Source organism: Grampus griseus, assembly GCF_964374135.1.
Source record: "Grampus griseus genome assembly, chromosome: 12".
Lineage (NCBI taxonomy): Eukaryota > Metazoa > Chordata > Mammalia > Artiodactyla > Delphinidae > Grampus > Grampus griseus.
In genome coordinates this window covers 68,534,334-68,554,239 of record NC_139006.1, presented here as the reverse complement: position 1 = coordinate 68,554,239, position 19,906 = coordinate 68,534,334, and the positions used below count along the sequence as shown (strand labels likewise).

Below are 19,906 nucleotides of genomic sequence, written 5' to 3'. Positions count from 1 at the left end.
ATAGCTTCAAAGTTTGCCTTGACAAAACTTTTGTTCAAGCTCTAACAAAAAGCAATCAGTTCATTTAGCCTTCACATTTCAGTATGTCCCAACGGCATCACCTCTTACTGCTTAGAAGTTTCAAGAAGCATTACAGTTATAAAAGGCAGTCAACGCGATGATGGAATAGAAAGTAAACCTAGTTAATCAACCAAATGTACATCAGATTATTTTAACTGTTGGTAAATGATGTGCAAATTAGTGGAAAGGGTATATCCACAAAAGAGGGAGTCAAGAGCTCCTCTGTGGGGCTCCGAGTGGGATGTTTTTCCTGATGCCAGAGAGACGAAAGTTACCTGAATGAGACGTGCTTTTGCTCCCCAGATGGGTCTCTGACTGGCTGTGACTGACTGGCGTGAGGTCTTGGCAACTCTGGATGGGGGAGTCCCTTCCTGCAGGGTCAGTGCCTGATGGCTTCTCAATATTTTTCATCTCCATTTCTTCATGATGGATCCAAAGATCAGGGGGCCGGAGGTCTTTCTGGCTGCCCTTCCTTTTGCCAACACTGTGGGTGGCCCGTTTCCTACGGAACAAAATTAGAAGGCAAATGTGAGTGCCTTTATTCAATGGCCCTTCCTCTTTTTTTCTCAGTCAATTCAAGTTAGAAGCAGGGAAGGAAACAAAAGCACTCCCAGGAGAAAACTTGTGAAATCCAGGAATCGGCAGACTTGTCTTGGCTGCCTTTCCTCGTCTCCCCTGGAGCTTCACCACGTTACGGGAGATGCGGTGCTGGATCCCCAGGGCCCCGGCTGCCTGCCAGAGAGCACCTTACTCCAGCTTCTCCTGCTGTAGATTTGAGCACAAGGTGACAATGGGTCAGATGGAACCGTATGCCAATCTTTGGAGCTAGGCATAAGGTACCCGACTGCAACATCTGTTTAGGAGATAAATGACAGAGTTGCTTCAAAAGGGCAAATAGAAATAAAAAGGCCAGGATTTGTGCCAACCGCCAAGATTGGGGCTTAGAAGAGAGTCTAGAGCTCAGCTGTCCAATTTCATGTGCAATTGGGAAGCTGGCTGTTTGAAGACAAAAAGCTGCATGAGTGCATTCTTAGGAGAATAAAATACTGTCGTCTTGGAGTCACTAAGTGTCTGGATTCAAACACAGTAAGATCCATCCTTTGAAAAGAGAAGTCATGTTGGAAGTGTGCTTCAAATGTCTCTTATTTTCCTCGATAAGAATTTAGCAATCGTTAAGTTATTTTTCAGCAGCAGTATCCTCTTGGGGCTAGTGAGGTTCCAATGTTCCCTGCATGCTGAGTCAAAAGCACGATGTTCCTGTTGGCCGTTCTCTACAGCAGGGGTCAGTTAACTATGGCCTGAAGGCCAAATCCTCCACTGCTTATTTGTGTGTGTTTTTTTGGTTGTTGTTGCTGTTGTTTTCTTTTTTAAGATTTTACTTTTGTTTTAATTGATATTTTGCTCAAAAGCACAGAACAGTGAACGTTTCAGTGCCGCAATGCTAGGGTTACAAGCAAAATCCTTAGGTCAAACAGTTACAGTAACCCACATCAGTTATTTCACATTAAGTGTGGGTTGTTAAAAAAAAATGTATACAGAGGCTTCCCTGGTGGCGCAGTGGCTGAAAGTCCGCCTGCCTATGCAGGGGACACGGGTTCCTGCCCCGGTCCGGGAAGATCCCACATGCCGTGGAGTGGCTAGGTCCGTGAGCCATGGCCGCTGAGCCTGCGCGTCCGGAGCCTGTGCTCCGCAACGGGAGAGGCCACAACAGTGAGAGGCCCACGTACCGCAAAAAAAAACTACACATATATATATCAGTGCTTTGCTTGAATGGAGCACAAACGAGACAAGCATTTTAATTTAATAACAAAGTTAAGCCTAGCACCTTTAAAATAAAATAAACACAAAAAGTAAGCACAAAAGTATCCTTTCCATGGGGGGAAAATCCAGTTCACTAACAGTGCAAAGGAAAAGCAGCATTTTCAAAGCTGAAATTAAATGACACACCCACCCGCCACTCGGCCTTATATGGTGAACATGCAATTCTATTGCACCCTCCCTACCCAGGGCTGAAAAGATTCCAGATGGGAAAAGCTGCCCTGACGTCTAGGCCACGGGCTGGGAAGACTTAAGCGCAGGACAAGGAGATCAACGTGTTTGAGCGGGACGAGTTCTTTTTCAGCCAGGCCAACTGCTAACACTTCCAGTCACCCCCAGAGCCTCCCAGCTCCCCCCAGAGCCTCCCAGCCCGAGGGTGCCCATGGCCAAAGGCCTACCTGGTGTGACCCCGACTTCAGTGCGGGCATCTGAGCACAGAGCTCTGAGCAGCGCAAGGAATGGCGGCCTACGTCCCCCACAGCTGACGCTGCTTTGCAAATGGAGTATCTAGGCCGACTTGGGATAATTAAAAACATTTGTGATTCTTAACCCATTGTGATCAATTACAAAGTAGCGAATGTCTACATGTTAGGTCTGCCTCGTCTTAATATTTTGAACCATTAATGATTAGTCCTTTCCAGTGTGGTTTTTACACCACTCACCAAGTTACGCTTTCTTTCTCATGAGCACTCCATCTTTACACTGAACCTTGGAGCTTCAGGTCTTACTTTTAACAAGTACAGCCACAAATACAAATATAAAAGGAAACACTGAGAAGCAGACTCCGTGGCCAAATACTTGCATTACAGGGTTAGGATAAGATAATGGCTAGATGTTTTTTTCTAAATCATTCAGCATTTACCAACTTTCCAGACCAAAGATGATTTCCAAGCACTAAAGTTCTGATTCCAACTTCTCCACTAACCCATGTGTAACAGAACTTATTCTGTTCCCAAATGCTTGTGGAGGACTTGCTTGCTCTGCTGTCACTGGTGCCGAATGGGCTTGTAGACACAAAATGCCATAAGGGATTGCAGTTTGTAAAAGGTGGGATGGAAGGGGTTTTTTGGTATGAACTCTTACCTACTATTTTGTTACACTGTTTTGGATAAAAATTTAGAAAGAATCCAAGTTAATGTAAAGTGCTTGTGAGAAATAGTGATCCATTTGCTCCAAAAAAAAAAAAAAAAAAAATGCCATAAGGACTACGGTCACCAACAAGACGATGAAAATGGTTCCCGTCAACACCAGGTTCTGCCCACACAGCACTGCCTACAGCCGCTCTGCTCAGGCAGCTCCATGGGGCTGGGGCCTCCAATGCCAATTTCTGTAAAGGAAGTTTTACTGGAATCTTGCCCAGCTCATTCGTTTTCGCGTTGCATTGTTGAGGAGTTGCAACAAAGACCACTTGGCCCACAAAGCCGAAAATATTTACTATTGGGCCCTTTTCAGAAATGGTTTTCAACCTCTGCTCTACAGTTTTATAATTTTTAAAATCTCCACTTGCAGCTTCTGCTTCTTTTAAAACAATAATGTGTCTTCATAAGGCAGAATTTAGACAGTTAAAATCTAACCTTGGGTAGAAGCCCAGAGAAGTACCTCTTTCTCACTTGCAATGAATGGTTTATGAGGATAACTGCTTTCACGTTAGCTAAATGGTTCAAATAAACTACTCTCAGTGGAGACTCTGTAACCTGTGCAGGGCCACTGAGAATGGCTTTGGTGTCCCCATTACCAGATAAGATGCTCTGTACATATTAGGCAATTAATAAATGTTCGGTAGTGTGATTTGTTGAATTTTTCTTAACATTCTTTTTCCTTGTCTTTCCTGAAGCATACTGATGAGGAGAGAAACAAAGAACCTCAGACTTCATATCTGTTTAGTAGTTGAGTGGAGAAATAATGCTGGGGTTTCTGCTCTACTATTTTCTCAACAAGTACCTGCACTTTGCTGAATTCCTGGCAGCAGGCTCACACTGACTCTAGACAATGGTAATAACCCCTAGATCATTAACCCCTAGATCATTTTCTTGTGTTTAAGATAATAACTCTCTTGCTAACCATTTATTCCCTGAATTCATTTCCTTACACTTCACCTGCCCACAGGAAATGAGTCTGTAGCTCTTTATGTAATCCATCTCTGGTCACTTAGAAGAACTTAATGTCATCTTCAAACTTGGAGATTTCACCCCATTATCTTTCTTTCTAACAGATCAAAATGCGAAATAACTTAAACCCTGGTGCCTACATGACTGCATACAGAGACACAGCAGTTCCCAAATCCAGGACAAGATCGTCAGAACGTCCATGAGAACTCAATATTTACATAGCTTATGGTAAAGAAGTTTGTCAAATAATTTGTGAAACTAGAAGGAAATGATGAATTCCGGTTTCCCTTGCTTACATTCATGCCTTATTCATTCATTCATTCACCAGTCCCCATGACCTCAGTAACAAGCATCCCCAGGTGTATTGTATTAAAAAAAAGTTCTAAACCTGATTGAGGCAGAACCTTTTTAGTATGTTATGATTTACAACTTCCATCTGGAAAGAAATTATTATTCCTGATGAAATTCATAGGCATTTTTCTGATGGATTTTAATCAGATCAAGACCTCTTCTGAGAAGCTGCTTATCTACCTAGCTGACAGTCATCAAGAATCTAAATATCCCCATTTTTTTAGATTCTTTTCCCATATAGGTCAATACAGAGTATTGAGTAGAGTTCTCTGTGCTATACAGTAGGTCCTTATTAGTTGTCTATTTTATATATAGTAGTGTGTATATGTCAATCCCAATTTATCCCCCTCCCCGTTTGTAACCATAAGTTTGTTTTTTACATCTGTGACACTATTTCTGCTTTGCAAACACTCAATTCAATACTCTGTAATGACCTATATGGGAAGAGAATCTAAAACAGACTGGATATATGCAGAACTGATTCACCTTGCTGTACAGCAGATACTAACACAACATTGTAAATCAACTATACCCCAATACAAATAAAAAAAAAATCTAAAGATCTCTAGCAGACTTTATTTCCTTTCTGTATATATTCTATGAAAGACCATCTAACCACTTCTGCTTTGTATAATGTCTCTTATCAAGAGAAAAAGCTTTGGCCTTGGAGAGGCCTCCTTCCCCTGCTGGTAGTAGCCCAGTGGTCCATACAGCAGGGTTGTAATAACACTGACATTTGCTCATAACTAAATTGTGTGAAATTTGTCCTAAAACCTGTAGGAACAGCTGTTACCCCAACCTTTTGCCCATCTGCTGGTTCCTTGACATAATCCCTGCTGTCCATTTTGGTCCGCAGTTCCTCTATCTCACCATTTGGAATCTTAAAAATTTGTATGTAGGTGAACCCCGTGCAATGTTCCCTAAAGTATGGTCCTTGGACTGGTAGCATCGGCATTACCTGGGAACCTGTTAGAAATGCGCATTCTCAGGCCCCACCCCATCAGAAACTGGGGAAGGGGGTCATGAGGCCCAGCAATCTGTGTTTTAACAGCCCTTGAGAGGAATCTGATGCACAGAAATTTTGAGAAGCACTGTCTTAAGTGAATGATTTGGTTTTGTTTGTTTGTTTTTATTATAAAGCTAGTTTCTTCTATTCGATGTAGAATATGTCACATTTATCCCTCCCCCACACACACCTTTTCTTACAGGTACCAGTAATTGTTTGGCTTCCAAAAATAGCTGCAGGATAGGAGTGTCTCTTCCCACCCATGTATTCTTGAATAAAGGCAAAGCAAGGAATCTTCCACGGCTCTCTTTGCTCTTTCTCATACTATGGCAAAGCTTCCAGAGTATAATCAAATTCTGGTGGGTTTTGTTCGTTAGTTTTATCTATCTATCTATCTATCTCTGTATCTCTGTATCTATCTATCTATCCATCTATCTATCCATCCATCCACCTATCTGATCTTGCTTCTGCCCACAACGCCTTCACAGTACTCTTTACTTACAAACTACTTACCCTTTAAGATTCCCTTCAAGCCTGTTTTCTTTCGGAAACCTTCCTGACCACTTTAGGTCTGTGTAATCTTAGAATAGCTAAACCATTTCCCTGGTCTCTCTCTATACCACTCACCTTGCATTGATCACTGTTTGTTTTATTGGGCTGGCCAGATGCTCCCTGTGTGTGCACTGGTTTCCTCCAGCGATACTGGTGCAAACTCTCTTTACTTCCTTTCTGTAACATCACCCATTGTTTTACAACATGTATCCACTTGTTTATTCAGTGAACATTTATGGAATAGTAAATGTGTCAAGAAGTATGCTAAGGACTAGAAACGCAAAGATCAGTGAGACAGCGGGAGTTTAATAAACGAATGAAAAAAGGCATGGCTTCTGCATTGTTGGAGCAGGGAGCACGCACTGGGGCATGGCAGGGAGGAAAGCTGAAAAAGTAGAGGGGACCAAGTCATAACAGATACATTTAAACTATCAGTAAGTCAGTGGGAAACTGCAGAAAGGTTTTTAGCTCAAGAGTTAACATTCATCAGATTTGTTACTTTGTAGATCACACACCAAGCACATAGAAATCACTTGAATTGAATGATAAAAACGTGTCATTATTTTTTTTTAATTTTCCTCCATCCAAATCTTTCCCAAAGCTTTCCAGCCTCCTAATTATCCATACTGATTATTTTTACTCTACTGACTGCTACTAAAAACGAAACAAAAAACTTGTATTGGAAAGCCAGAGAAAATATGTCCTAGATACTCAAATGAACCTGCCTTTTCCGAGATGGAACTAAGATATATTGATGTCTTAAGTGGTTGTCAGTTAAAATCCTTGTGTGGTGAATACTGAAAACCAATGGAATGTTAAAATTTTGAAAATAGTGAGAGTGACCTATAGTAAAGTACAATAGATTTCATTTGCGTTGAAACATTTGATCCTCACTCAGTACTGAAGATAATTATTTTTGTTAAGATTTGAATGCGTGTGGATATTTAAAACTTGCTGTGTCCACGTCAAATCAAAGAGGAGGCTTAGTTAACTGGTGATTTTACCATGTAAACCTTGAATTTCATTTACACATTTAAATTTAATGTATTCGGACAAGTTGCTGACCATCTACCCATGTGTTCATGTGATAACCATGTGTCCAGAATTTCCAGGATAGTCTCAGTGTCAAATATTTTTTTCTTTAGTATCTGTAGATACCTTCTAACTTATCAAAATACACATTCTACATTTTGGCCAGGAAAATATTATTACTCTGTTAAAAAGCACCAAAATCCCCCATCAATTTAAGCTTTATTAAAACACAAATTTTCAATATTATGATATTCTACTATAATCTCACTAATTCAGAATGTGTAAGGGAAGTCTCTTCAAAATGTTTTAATTAATAGTTAAAAAGAAATGCAGTTATTTTTATTTCATGTGAATTTGAAGCTAAATGCTACCATGTGATTTTGTAATTTAGCAGTAGTCCATGGAGAATCTTAGTGGTGAGGGTTGACAGAAAAGCATTTAGTCCCATTTCTTATTTGAGGAAACTGGTATTCCGAGACTAGGTCTTCCCTTAGGTGTAATTAAATACTATTAATTTAATTAAAGAAGTGGTAGAATCAGAACTAGAACTTGGGTTCTAACTTCTGTTAGTTATTTTATAACAAAAAGAAAATCTTACCAACTAGAATGTGAGTCAATCAGATAAGCTAGCTCATTACCTCATTACATAAATCACAGAATAAAACGCGTAGACACTAACTTGAACGAAGTATTACTGATAGTACACAAAAATGTCTCAAATCCATGTGGATGTAATTCAAGTCCCCCAGTAAAACACATAGACAATTTACACTCTCCAGCCGTCCTAAATAAAGAGATATTGAAGAAGCACACGGATATCTCCTACTTCACCTTATTAATTACATTAAACTCCCGTTTCTGAGAGCCCTGTAATGGACATTATTTCTGTTTCAAATTAGAATTGATTTTGCTTTCATCTGCATTATTTAGTTTGTTCTACAAGTGCAGTGGTGGTGCTGTGGGGGGAGGAGGACCTCTCAATGAAATCAAGAAAAGCTAAACTAAAACTCAGAAATATCTTAAAGGAGAGATTGTCTTTTTTCCTTTTTCTCTGTTAACATATACAAACAAAGAGATCAGGATGAATGCCATTGGGCCTGTTACTGAAGAAAAATATATGAAGCTAAATTGTGAAAATATGCCAAGTAAATATTAAGAGACTTTGGGAGTGGGGTGAGGAAAAACCCAAGCGGCAGTAGCATATGAGCTATAGATTCACTTTCTTTGGGTTTTCAGTCATTCATGGAGTGATTTATTCTTTCAATCATTCCCTAATTTTATTTTATTTATTTATTTTTTTTGTGGTACGCGGGCCTCTCACTGTTGTGGCCTCTCCCGTTGTGGAGCACAGGCTCCAGAAGCGCAGGCTCAGTGGCCATGGCTCACGGGCCCAGCCGTTCCATGGCATGTGGGATCCTCCCGGACCGGGGCACGAACCCGTGTCCCCCGCATCGGCAGGCGGACTCCCAACCACTGCACCACCAGGGAAGCCCCATTCCCTAATTTTAAAAACAAGTGACGCCCAGGGTTCAGCTTCTACTCTTTCTATATAAAACCTTCAAGCTTCTAACAAAGTACTTAGGGTGGGATTTAGGACAATTTGAGAGTTTCCCAAAATAGCACCACATCCCACTTTTGCACATGGAGAAGACTAGCATTTTCTCTGTGGAGAAACAACACAGGTCCAGGAGCTCAGTTCATCAAGTCAATATAACCCTCAAACATTCTTCTAACAATGAGGAAAATCATCAAAACAAAACACCTCACTACAGATGGTTTAGTTATTTCGATTCGTTTTGTGAACGCATCCATGTTTTTAAAACTGTCATGAAATAAGACCAGAAACTGCTGTCCTCCGTGCTTCCATTTCTGTGAATCTTTCTCAGCTCTGCCTCAGAGACCTGCAGCTTTGATTTTTCACCATTCTTTGTTTACAAGGGCCCTTTCCTGGGATTGCTGGACCAAGAGATTGTTCAACGACTTAATCACAGTGATTTTCCCCCAGAGTCTTACCAAGTGCCCAGCACTCTAGAAGCTCAGTGGGCGATTATGACTTTCCAGACGCTTACACAGGAGACCCACCTTGTTAATCTCATTCTGTCTGGTTCTCTGTTCGGAAACAATGGACCAGCACACCAGCTATCATCAGCTTCAAGACAGTCCAGTCAAATGAATGCGGCTAGATATAAAATTTGACCTGTCATCTAAATAAATGAAATGCAAAGACTACATCTATACCTATGTTACTTTCTTCAGTATGTACATCTTCCTGTATCCTGTTACTAAATACCTTACTTCAAAATGCTGGAAGATACGCTAGAAATCAACAAATAGGATCACAGCATTTTTTAAAAAAAAGAAAGGCTGAGGTATTACCAGGGGAAGAGGGAAAATTATTTGCTAGAGAATCTTTCTCCAGCAATGTGTATGGTATACAGTTGTCAAACCAGCCACCTATGGGCCCATGCCTCAGACTTGCAGAACACCATGCCTCAGGCCAAAAACAAACAAAAATTAAGGAAAGAGCCTATTGTAGCCAATCCAGTGAGAATAGCACAGCTGAAAAAGACATATCATGTTGGATTTGAAAAGTGCTAGAGAGGCAGAAAATAACCAGAAGGTTATTGCTGATTCCCACAACTGGCTGATACAAGGTTAATATGCTGTTTATGGGGTATCGTTGGGAGGGGATAAGCTCAGTTAAAACCCCTTTTCCATGCCAAACTTTGTACTTTGATATATCTTTCTCTGCATGTGCTATAACCTAGAGCTGCACAATATGAAAATATTTTTAAAATCCTCAAAATTTTTAATTTCTGAAAATCCACCGTAGCCAGGAAATATGAACCATTTTGAATTTCTGGAATCTCTCGTCTATCCTAACTACTCCCTCTAAACTAAACATTCCATAGTATTATAATTACGTTGAGTTTGGTAGTCTATACTGTCATTCATGCCGCAAGCATTGATTAAATGCCTTCAGGCCTTCTTGCCAAAAGGGATACGTAAATATTTTTCTTTTTTTTTTTTGCGGTACGCGGGCCTCTCACTGCTGTGGCCTCTCCCTTTGTGGAGCACAGGCTCCGGATGCGCAGGCTCAGCGGCCATGGCTCACGGGCCCAGCCGCTCCGTGGCATGTGGGATCCTCCCCGGACCGGGGCACGACCCCACGTCCCCTGCATCGGCAGGAGGACTCTCAACCACTGCGCCACCAGGGAAGCCCATGATACGTAAATACTTTTAGAGGAATACACATCTCCAATGTTTTATACATAATTGCAGAGAGAGGGCCATAAGTAGGGACATGGTGAAGTCCACTCTCTAAGTGTTACTTAAGGAATACCTGCTCTCATTTGAAAGGAAGAATCTGGTCTCAAGAAGTAAAATCAAACAGAAATGCAGAGTGAGTGTTCAGGTGGATTCTACTATTAATTCTGCAAGCCTAGCCCTCACCCTCTTAAGTTATGGGCCTGGAATGGACAAAGGCAAGATTTTGCCCAGCTCTGGAGAGGAGATAAGGAACACGTAGTGAATTCTGGAAGCACACAGGAAGAGAGCCGTCAAAAATCTAACTCAAAAAGATGGTCGTCAGGTCAAGCAGTGACTTCTCATCTCTTGAGAACTAGCTGTACCTACTTTCTCTGCTGGGCTGAAGAACGCCGGGTGCAAATCACGGCCACGATCACCACCACCAGCACTGTGATGACGCCAACGGTGACCACAATAATCACAAGCAGGTTGCTGTTCTTCTGAGGAGTGACGCTGCCATGTGGGGGGTGCATCTGGCCAATGGGTGGCTCTGGGAAAAGACAGGCAAATGAAGATCATGTTTAGGGAGATGTGACAGCCATGGCTTATCAAGCTCGGTTAAGAATTCAAAGAGTTCCTATTGTTCTGGGCATTCCTGAAGCTGGGGCAAAAAGCAATGAAACAGGAGAGGAAAGATCGAATTATCTACCCAAGATAAATGAAACCAATGTTCCCATGGAAACTTACATAGGAATATTCACAGCAACGTTATTCAGAATCACCAAAAGTGGGAAACCCCCAAAGCCATCAACTGATGAATGGATAAACAAGTGTGATATATACATACAATAGAATACCACCCAGTCATAAAAAGGAATGAAGTATTGATACATGCTACAAAATTCATGTACCTTGAAAATGATATACTAAGTGAAAGGAGCCAGACACAAAAGGCCACGTATTGTACAATTCTACTTCTATGACATATCCAGAATAGGCAAATCTACTGAGACAGAAAGTAGATTAGTGTTTGCCAGTGGATGTGGGGAGAAGTGAATGGGGAAAGACTGCTAATGGGCAGAGGGTTTCCCTTTGGGGTGATGAAAATATTCTAAAGCTAGATAGTGGCGATGGTGGCACAACCTTGTGAATATGCTAAAAACCACTGAATTGTGCACTTTGAAAGGGTAAATTCATGGTATGGGAATTATATCTCAATGGAAAAATATAATTAAGCTATGGTATTGAGTAGAAAGTGGGGAAGGCAGGAAGCATGCCGCTTTGAACGATAAGAATTCCAGTATGACAAGAGTCAGAGAAGGCTGAGAAAATACTATTTATTTGATGCTGTGAAAGACAAACTATTTGACACCAATCACTCATACTTTCCGTTCCTTTTAAGAAGCTATCCATAAAGCACATTTAATTTTCAACCTGTCAAGGGTGCATGAATCCCATTTAAAAGCAGCCACAGGGTTGGAAAGAGTGTCATAAAGTCCTAAGATAAATTTTTCCTGTGCTGCAACTGTACCACATGGTAGACAATATTTAGGCGAAAATAGAATGATCATCTGCTTATGTAAGCAAGAATGACTAATGACCCTTTAAATAGCTTTCTTTAAACCCTCAGTGATTAATCAATTAGAAATATTCTGATTTATGTCATATTTACTATTACAAGCTACCAAATTCTAAAAAGTATATATTAGCATACAGCTTTATTTATAAATAATTTAAAAAGTAGCAGAAAGCAATGAATTTGGATGTTTACCTAGATCTAAATTTGAATGAGTTTCTTCAACAACCCATATTAGCTTTCTATACCCCTTGAGCAAAATCTTTAGGCCTTTTGTACCTCAGTGCCTTTACCTATAAAATGGAAATCATAATATTTATCATATGTAGTTACTGTCAGAATTAGAAAAAATACAGACAAAGCAACTATCTCAGCAACTATCTGACACAGTGTAATTGCTTATAATATCATTATCCTACTGAAACATTAAATAAAATGTTGCCTAAATTAATAATCTACCATATCATTTGGGATATTTTTCGTGTGGACTTCCAAACTATTGATACAAACTTTTTAGAAATAATATTCAATGTGAAAGATAAATTAACTTGTTTGCATAAGCGAATATAATAACCCAGCACTTGCCTCAAAATTGAAACACTATCTTTTGACAAGTTATCTAAGAATCATTGGGTTTTTTTTTTTGAAAAGATAGTCATCTAAATTTAAACAAATTATTGCTGATTCAATATTGTTGGGGAAAAAAATTAAGTGCTACCGATATAACTTGAATCTCAGGGGCGGGTAACCATCAAGTGTTTACACAGCACTTTCTGTTAAAAGATTCTGATTATAAATGAAAGAAATAAGGTTTCCTTGAAGTAATTTTTTCATTTATTACAAAGGAATGAGGCAAGTAATGAAAGGTTAGAACTTTCTGTGTCATAGTTTTACTTACAATTTAAAAAGTCATGTTACAGTAGTATCTCAATATCCCCTTTCTGTTCTTAATAAATTAATCGATTGGAATAAATTAACCTTTTATGTGAAAGTGTACAATGGAAGCCGTTGGGGATCTCATGGATTTTATTAGCTTAACTTAAATTTAACAGTTCACCATTTCTGACAAACTTAGTTTGAGTCATACCCGGCAGTAACACTGTATGAATATTTTTTAAAACCATGTAAATTGGAATTTTTCAAACTTTTGCTCTTCTTTCCACCTAGGAAGATGTCATGCTCCAAATTAGAAAATAATGACTCTGGATTCTGCAGAGCTTTAATTTTTTTTTTTTTTTTTTTTTTTTTTTCCGGCAAGCAGGCCTCTCACTGCTGTGGCCTCACCCGTTGCGGAGCACAGGCTCCGGACGCGCAGGCTCAGCGGCCATGGCTCACGGGCCCAGCTGCTCCGCGGCATGTGGGATATTCCTGGACCGGGTCACGAACCTGTGTCCCCTGCATCGGCAGGCGGACTCTCAACCACTGCGCCACCAGGGAAGCCCATGAGCTTTAGATTAAGTGAGATATTGATGTCATTTGCCTCATAGAGTTGGGTTCATGAGGGCTCCCATTATAAATCTTTGATTCCAGGCCTTTATGACTTCTTCATAAAAGCTCCATCAGTTTAAAACTTGGTTTTCAAGATCTTTCATTAATTTCCCAATCTCCATTCAAAGGCTGACTAATCAGAATATCTGACATTGAACAGGCAGTAAATAAAGTCAAGTGCAATGGTGTCTTTAGATGGAGTCGATCCTTGTTATTTGCAGTAGTTGTGTTCTATAAAGACATCACAAATACTAAATTAGGGAATACAAAGTATTGCTTCTAGAGGAAACACAGTGTCATGTTCCTGGGAGCCTACCTTTTTATCAACCAATCAAAGCACAGCCTTGTTTCATGTGGGTTTCTGTTTAAAGGTGCTTTACTTAATATGTAATGTTGATTCATTAACACTGAACTCATAGCCAACAGCGCTATAAATTCATGCCTGAGTGAAGCTTAATTAACACACATATTTTCTCCATCAGACACATCAGCCTTTAGTGTTTAGGAACACTAGAAAGCACTTCATCACCACATTTAGGGACAGCTTTAAACAGTGAAACCACCAACAAAACCCCACAAAAATGTGAAAAATTGGTACTAAATGTAGTGCCGAAAGGACACATCCATGGTATGAGAGCTGAACCATCAAGGCAGAATGCCACCTTGTTCCAGCTCAGCTGAGTTTGTGAGCACTGGGCTGCTCAAATTTCTGGCTGCTCTGCACATGTCCCAGGATTATCATAAAAGCACCATAATTATTGGTTTTGGGGGTTACAAATAAAATTTTAGAGAGTAGGTAAATTCATGAATAAGAGAACCTGCAAATAATGATGATCAACCAGATATCTAAATATATTAAAAGAGTGCTCTAAATTAGGAAAAAATTTAGAACTCACAAATCTAGATTGTGTAGGTAAGAGTTCTGGGAGATAGCCTGATTCCAAAAGGGGCAAGGTGACTTTTGCCCCCTTTCAGAAGCTGAACGGTGTAATTCAAAGGCTTACAAAGCTCCTCCGGGGCACTGTGATTATTTCATGAGTTAACGGATGCATCACACTGACCACACACCCTGGCACAGAGTTGGTGCTCAACAGATATGATGCGGCCCAATACATTTCATTCTATGTGATTTTTCCAAATTAAAAAAAAATACAGTATCCTAATTCATCTGTTCCTGGTGTTAGCCTAAGAGTGTGGGTATCCAATGTCAGAGTCATCAAGACCTAGATATGTTTCATTAAAATCAGGGAGAAGGGAGTCACATTTTTTTAATATCACATGAGCATTCCATCCAACTTAATTTTCATGATATCTGATCACTGCAAATGATTTCATCCTTTTTATACTAAATTTAATAAAAGCAAACATAGATTTCATAATCTGTTGGGTCTAAAGTCTTAGTAATGATTAGAAAATTGGTTTAGTGTAACTACTAATAAGGTCTTTAATTTTTATGATACTTGGTAGGCTTTCAAAAATATTTTATGTGTCTTATCATATTTGCCCTCAAAAATTCTGCAGTAGGCTCATGGATAGACTGGTACTCTGAGTGCTTAAGTATCACATAGAACACAAAGCCATGTATCGAATCCAGGAGTCCTGGCTCCCATGTTGAGAACCTGGTCTCATTGCCACAATGGCTGAGCCCTAATAGCTACACAATAACAATAGGCAGGTAAACAATGTGAACATAAGATTGACAAGTTCAGTTCTGGGGAGACAAACAGATCCAATGAAAGCTTCTAGTTGGGAAATTAACTTCCCTCCCATGATTGCAGTGTTCTTGGATAACGGTTTTGTTATTAGAACACTTTCAGCTCAACATAAGTCTTCATAATTTCACAAGCCTTTGAATTTGAACAGACATTCACATGGTATTGAATATTTCAAAGCATTTCACCCTGAAATAAGGTACTATATAGTCAATCAGCTGGAAGAGATCTCACAGATAATCTAGCCCAGTGCTCCCTAAAATGAAATATTAATCACCATTATGGGGGAAAAAGGTTCCTTGGTCAATTAAGGTGGAAAACATATTTTTTCCCTCAAATATCAGAATTTTGAACATGCTAATGTGAACTATGCAATGCCAGGAGAGGTAGCACAGAAATGGCAGAGAATGTATTCAATTATTCCATAAATAAGATCCAATTGGGTGCTGTGGATATGATGTTGTGATCAAACTATGGGTAAGTGGTAATTATATGATATGATGGAGGTGTTAACTACGGTTGTCACCATTCTGGATTATTTAAGTGGATCAAATCAGCTCATTGTACACCTTAAACTTACACAATGTTATAGTCAATTATTTTCCAATAAAGCTGGAGGCAGGGGGAAAAGCCATGAGAGGATTCAAGTCGGCAAAAAGAGACAATATGAGATAAGACACATACACAGGTGTGAGATAGTCAGAGGCTTGCCCAACTAGTTGGACCAGAGAAGAAAAACAATTCCTATATATTAAATGTTCTGTCTTCCATTCCTGAAACATGGACCCCATCTGGGTCACTGTGACATGAACAGAATGTCAGGTTACTTCTCACCTGAGATCAAGGCATAGCCAATAGAAGGGAGTTGTGAAAGCTCCATTTCTGAGCTATTTTTCTGGAAGGGTGGAGAAGGAAAAACAGCCAGGCTATGAAACCATTAGAGTGTATTTATGGGGCCACATATACATCATTTCCTAATAATGTGTATGTCATGGTCTTCTTGTATATTGTGTAGTCTGAGAATAATTTCCAAATTAGCATATTGATTGCTCCCTACCAAAAAAAGAGGGGGGCATAATTGTTGATCTCATGGAGCTTACAATTCACTGGACAAGATTTATATCAAACAAATCATGAAGTAAATAAATATAACATTACCACTATAGTTGGTGTTTTAAAGAAAAGTAGAGTTCATGTAGAAAGGTATAACATGAGGATGTGATACGAGGTCATGGACAGAGGAGGGAGGTCATGAAAGGCCTCATTATAGAAGCGACATTTAAGCTAAATTATGAAGTGTTGCTAGGAGTTAGTTCTTGTTTCTTTACAAGGGAACTGAGAGCAGACTGTGCGTGTGTCTGGAACACTGGGAGCAAAAAGGAAATGGCACAAAATGAGGCTGAAAAGAGAAACAGGACCTTGTTCCCATGAGCTCTGTAGATCACATTCAGTTATCCTCGGTAAAATCACAGATGGTTTAAGAGTTTTCAGCAACGTGACAGGCTTGATTTGCTCCAAGGAGACATCTCTTCCCTCTGCGTGGAGAGGGGTTGGTGGTGGAAAAATAGAGACCAGCTAAGAGGATATGGAATTCTCCAGGTGAGAGTTGATGATAGCTTAAACTGAGATGGTGGCAACTTCAGTCAAGCAAGGAGGACACATACACAATATAGTTTGAAAGTAAATGAATAAAGCAGATTGCACTTGGGGCAGGAAAGAAAGGAGGAGTCAGATTCAGGCCTCAGCAATATCCTTATGTCTAGGATGAGGGAGAGGGCAAAAGGGCAGGTAGGCTCAATGGGGCAAGAACAAAAGTTCAGTCTTGAATATGTCAGGGTTGAGATCTTATGATGAATTGTAAAGAGGCAGCTAGAAGGTCTGTGTTAGATATATAAATGTGGGAGCTGGCATACAGATGGAATTTGAAGCCTGGGAGTAGATGAGATCACCAAACTCAAGGGTATAGAGTGAGCAGAGATGCTCTCTCAAGACTAATCCTCTAGTATTCAGGTGGAAGGCGAGGACCTGGCAAAAGGAAGTGAGTACCAAACGAATTTCCCAATGATTACTTGACAATGGAACACTTTTTTCTCAGAGATTCTCATGGGACCCATGTACCCTGGACCAACCTTTCGGGAATGCTAACCAAGCTTAGTGGTTGTTAACTGGGGAGATTTTGCCCCCCAAGGGGAAATTTGGCGATGTCTAGAGACAGTTTTGGTTGTTACAACATGGTAGAGGGGAAATCTACTGGCATCTAGTGGATGAAGGCCAGGGATGTTGCTAAACATCCTACAGTGCACAGGATGAACCCAACGACAAAAAAATTACCCAGTCCCCCCAAAATTATCCAGTTCCAAATGGCAATAGTTTTGTAGTTAAGAAACCCTGATCTAGGTTAACACTTTCTATGTTCAGATGAAAAACTGAGATCCAGAGAGTTTAAGTGACTTGATTCACACATTTCTAATCCATGGCAAAGTCAGTTCTAGAACCTGGGGTTTGGGATTAGTCTGAGGGCCTTAACATCATTTCAGATAGGTAATGTTTAGATAGTAGGTGGGCAGAGCCTCTCGTAGACTAGAGCTTGAGAGCCCTGGGACACTCTAATTATCTTTACTTAAGGGAAATCAAAACTAGAGGGAAAATCACGGCTTTTTCTCCTAAACACAGAGTTTAAGTCATGTTTTACAGAACACCTAATACAATTCTAAATATACAAAAAATAATTAATAACATTAGTTTTTAAATAATGCTTCACCAAAGTATCAACACCTATCAAACTTAAGTGTTCAAAGGTTGAAGTCAATATAACAACGCTTTTGCAGGGTTTGTAGATCTCTTTACCAAAATTACTAATTTTGAAAATTTTAGGAAAAGCTACCAACAAAAAGAAGTTGGTGATTTATCTTCTCCAATGAAAAAAGGATTGAAGTGAAGTAATTTTCGCTTCATACAAATATAAACTACAAAATCACATTTTCAGAAGTTGAAGATTTTCCTGCTTTAAGAATGTGGACCACAAGATTGAATGCATCATACAAGTAAAATACTACCATATCACCACATATTAGCTTTGATTCTACCTGCCATCGGAAAATAATTTAGGAAGGCTCTTCAGTTTCCCCAATTTAATTAAGGGCTTCCAACTTCAAGAGTAAACATGAACTATAGCTTTGTTTTTCTTTATCTGAATTCCAAGAGTGCTTTTTTAAAACAGTGACACGTTGTAAGAGACAGTAAATGATTAGCGAGGTCTAAATTTATTTGCAAGTGGCTTGAGTATCCTGACAATAAACCATTATTCTATTACAATTCTTTGAAGGGTGAATCAAGAAGTATAAGGAGAGATAGGAAACCTCTCTAATTCTGCCACTACATGAGGGGATGTATGAAATTTTCATTGTATATGAGGTTCAAAAACTCAAGAAATTTCAAGATTTTTTGCTCTTATTTATGCAGCCTACTTAGCAAAGGTGTGGTGGGGTTAGAGTTTTATCAGTCAATTTTTCACTTATATATATAATTTGAAAATATACCCCCTTCTTAAGGTATAAGACGTTAGTAGAATTTTAATTAGGAAGGTAGAGTTTTCAGATGCCTTTGCTGATTGGCTTGTAAAAGCCCAAGCTAAAGGCAAATTACATATTTACTATCATTTACTGGATAGCGAAATAGAATAGGAAATAGATTAAGTATGCCCGCTACCATCCATGCCTCTCTGAGGTTATCAAGTCAGCTTAATTAATCATGTAGCCTGTAATAATTAGTTATTCCAGTAGGGATTCTAGAAATGTTTCAGGTACTTTGTTCACCCCATTCATTTAACAGGAAATGCCTAAACCATCATTAAGTGTAGCAGAAAATTGAGAAGGGGTAATGCCAACAATCTATCTAAACTGGCTCACAGTCACTGGATGCCATTCATCTATTTTATCTTCATGACTTCCTCCTGTGAGATAATGTAATCAGATCAAATTTAATTACAATTATATTTCTCACTAGGAATCTTAAATAGTAAAAAAATAAAGTGACATGCATTTCTCTCAATTACTGTCATGCTCTTCATCTGAAGTTTGACTCCTGTGAAAAGAAAAATCCTTATCTGTTAACATCAAATTTGGGCTGAGGTTTCTTTTCAATCAGAGAATTCATTTTCTTTTGAAGGGCAAGTTAAAATAGTCCATAGCAAACTTCTAAACTTGATCCAAAATTAGGATTGCCAGATTTAATAAGTAAAAATAAAGGAGGTTCAGTTAAATTTGCATTATTTCTAGTTGCCTACGGATATGTACACTGAAGTGCCTGTGTACGTTGAGATAGTAACCCCTTGCAATATTTTTCTTTATCTCAGATTCATAGGCAATTAGAAAGGATTCAAATTTTACTGGGCCTCCTGTATTTTCAGTTGTTCCATTTGGCAGTTCTATCCAAGATTAGTGTTCTTTAGGACACACAATTTAAGAGACTATACTGTTCTGTGTCTTTGGCTTACATTTGCTTCACCTGTACATATATAACCACTGCTCGGTAGTGGATGGAAACTGTGAGGAAATGATTATTCTTTCTCAATTGTCCATATTCCGATTGCCTTTTAATCTCCTGGCACTCTGACTCTTGAAAAAGTCCCACTAACTTCAGTTTATGAAAGTGAGTGGGTTTCAGTCACCTCTCTACAATAAAATTGTAGAAATATTTCAAATATATATAGTACTTTCAAACCTAGATAGTTAACAGCCAAGCATCATTTGTAAAATTCTCTATGCTTGGACTTTTCTGACTGTTTTGCGTACGTGTCAACCCTCATCGGCATTGTCTCCTGGTGGAATATGCTCCAGGTTTGTTAATAACTTCACGTTCCTATTATTCCCACTAAAACCCTAAGTCTGGGGGTCTTGGCACTTGCAGTCAATAGAAAATTTGCCTCAGACACTCTAGAATTAACAATTTTAAT

At 39.3% G+C, this 19,906-nt stretch overlaps 1 protein-coding gene across 1 annotated transcript in view; it reads right to left on the bottom strand.

The window, feature by feature from the left end:
* DCC (DCC netrin 1 receptor) overlaps positions 1–19,906 on the bottom strand; it is a gene marked incomplete at both ends in the record, with an annotated part of 1,164,115 nt that overhangs the window by 81,654 nt on the left and 1,062,555 nt on the right. Inside the window, 2 exons of the mRNA XM_082668331.1 lie at positions 336–562; positions 10,564–10,726. Coding sequence (XP_082524457.1) covers positions 336–562; positions 10,564–10,726 — 390 coding nt within the window. The remainder of the gene's footprint in view (positions 1–335; positions 563–10,563; positions 10,727–19,906) is intronic.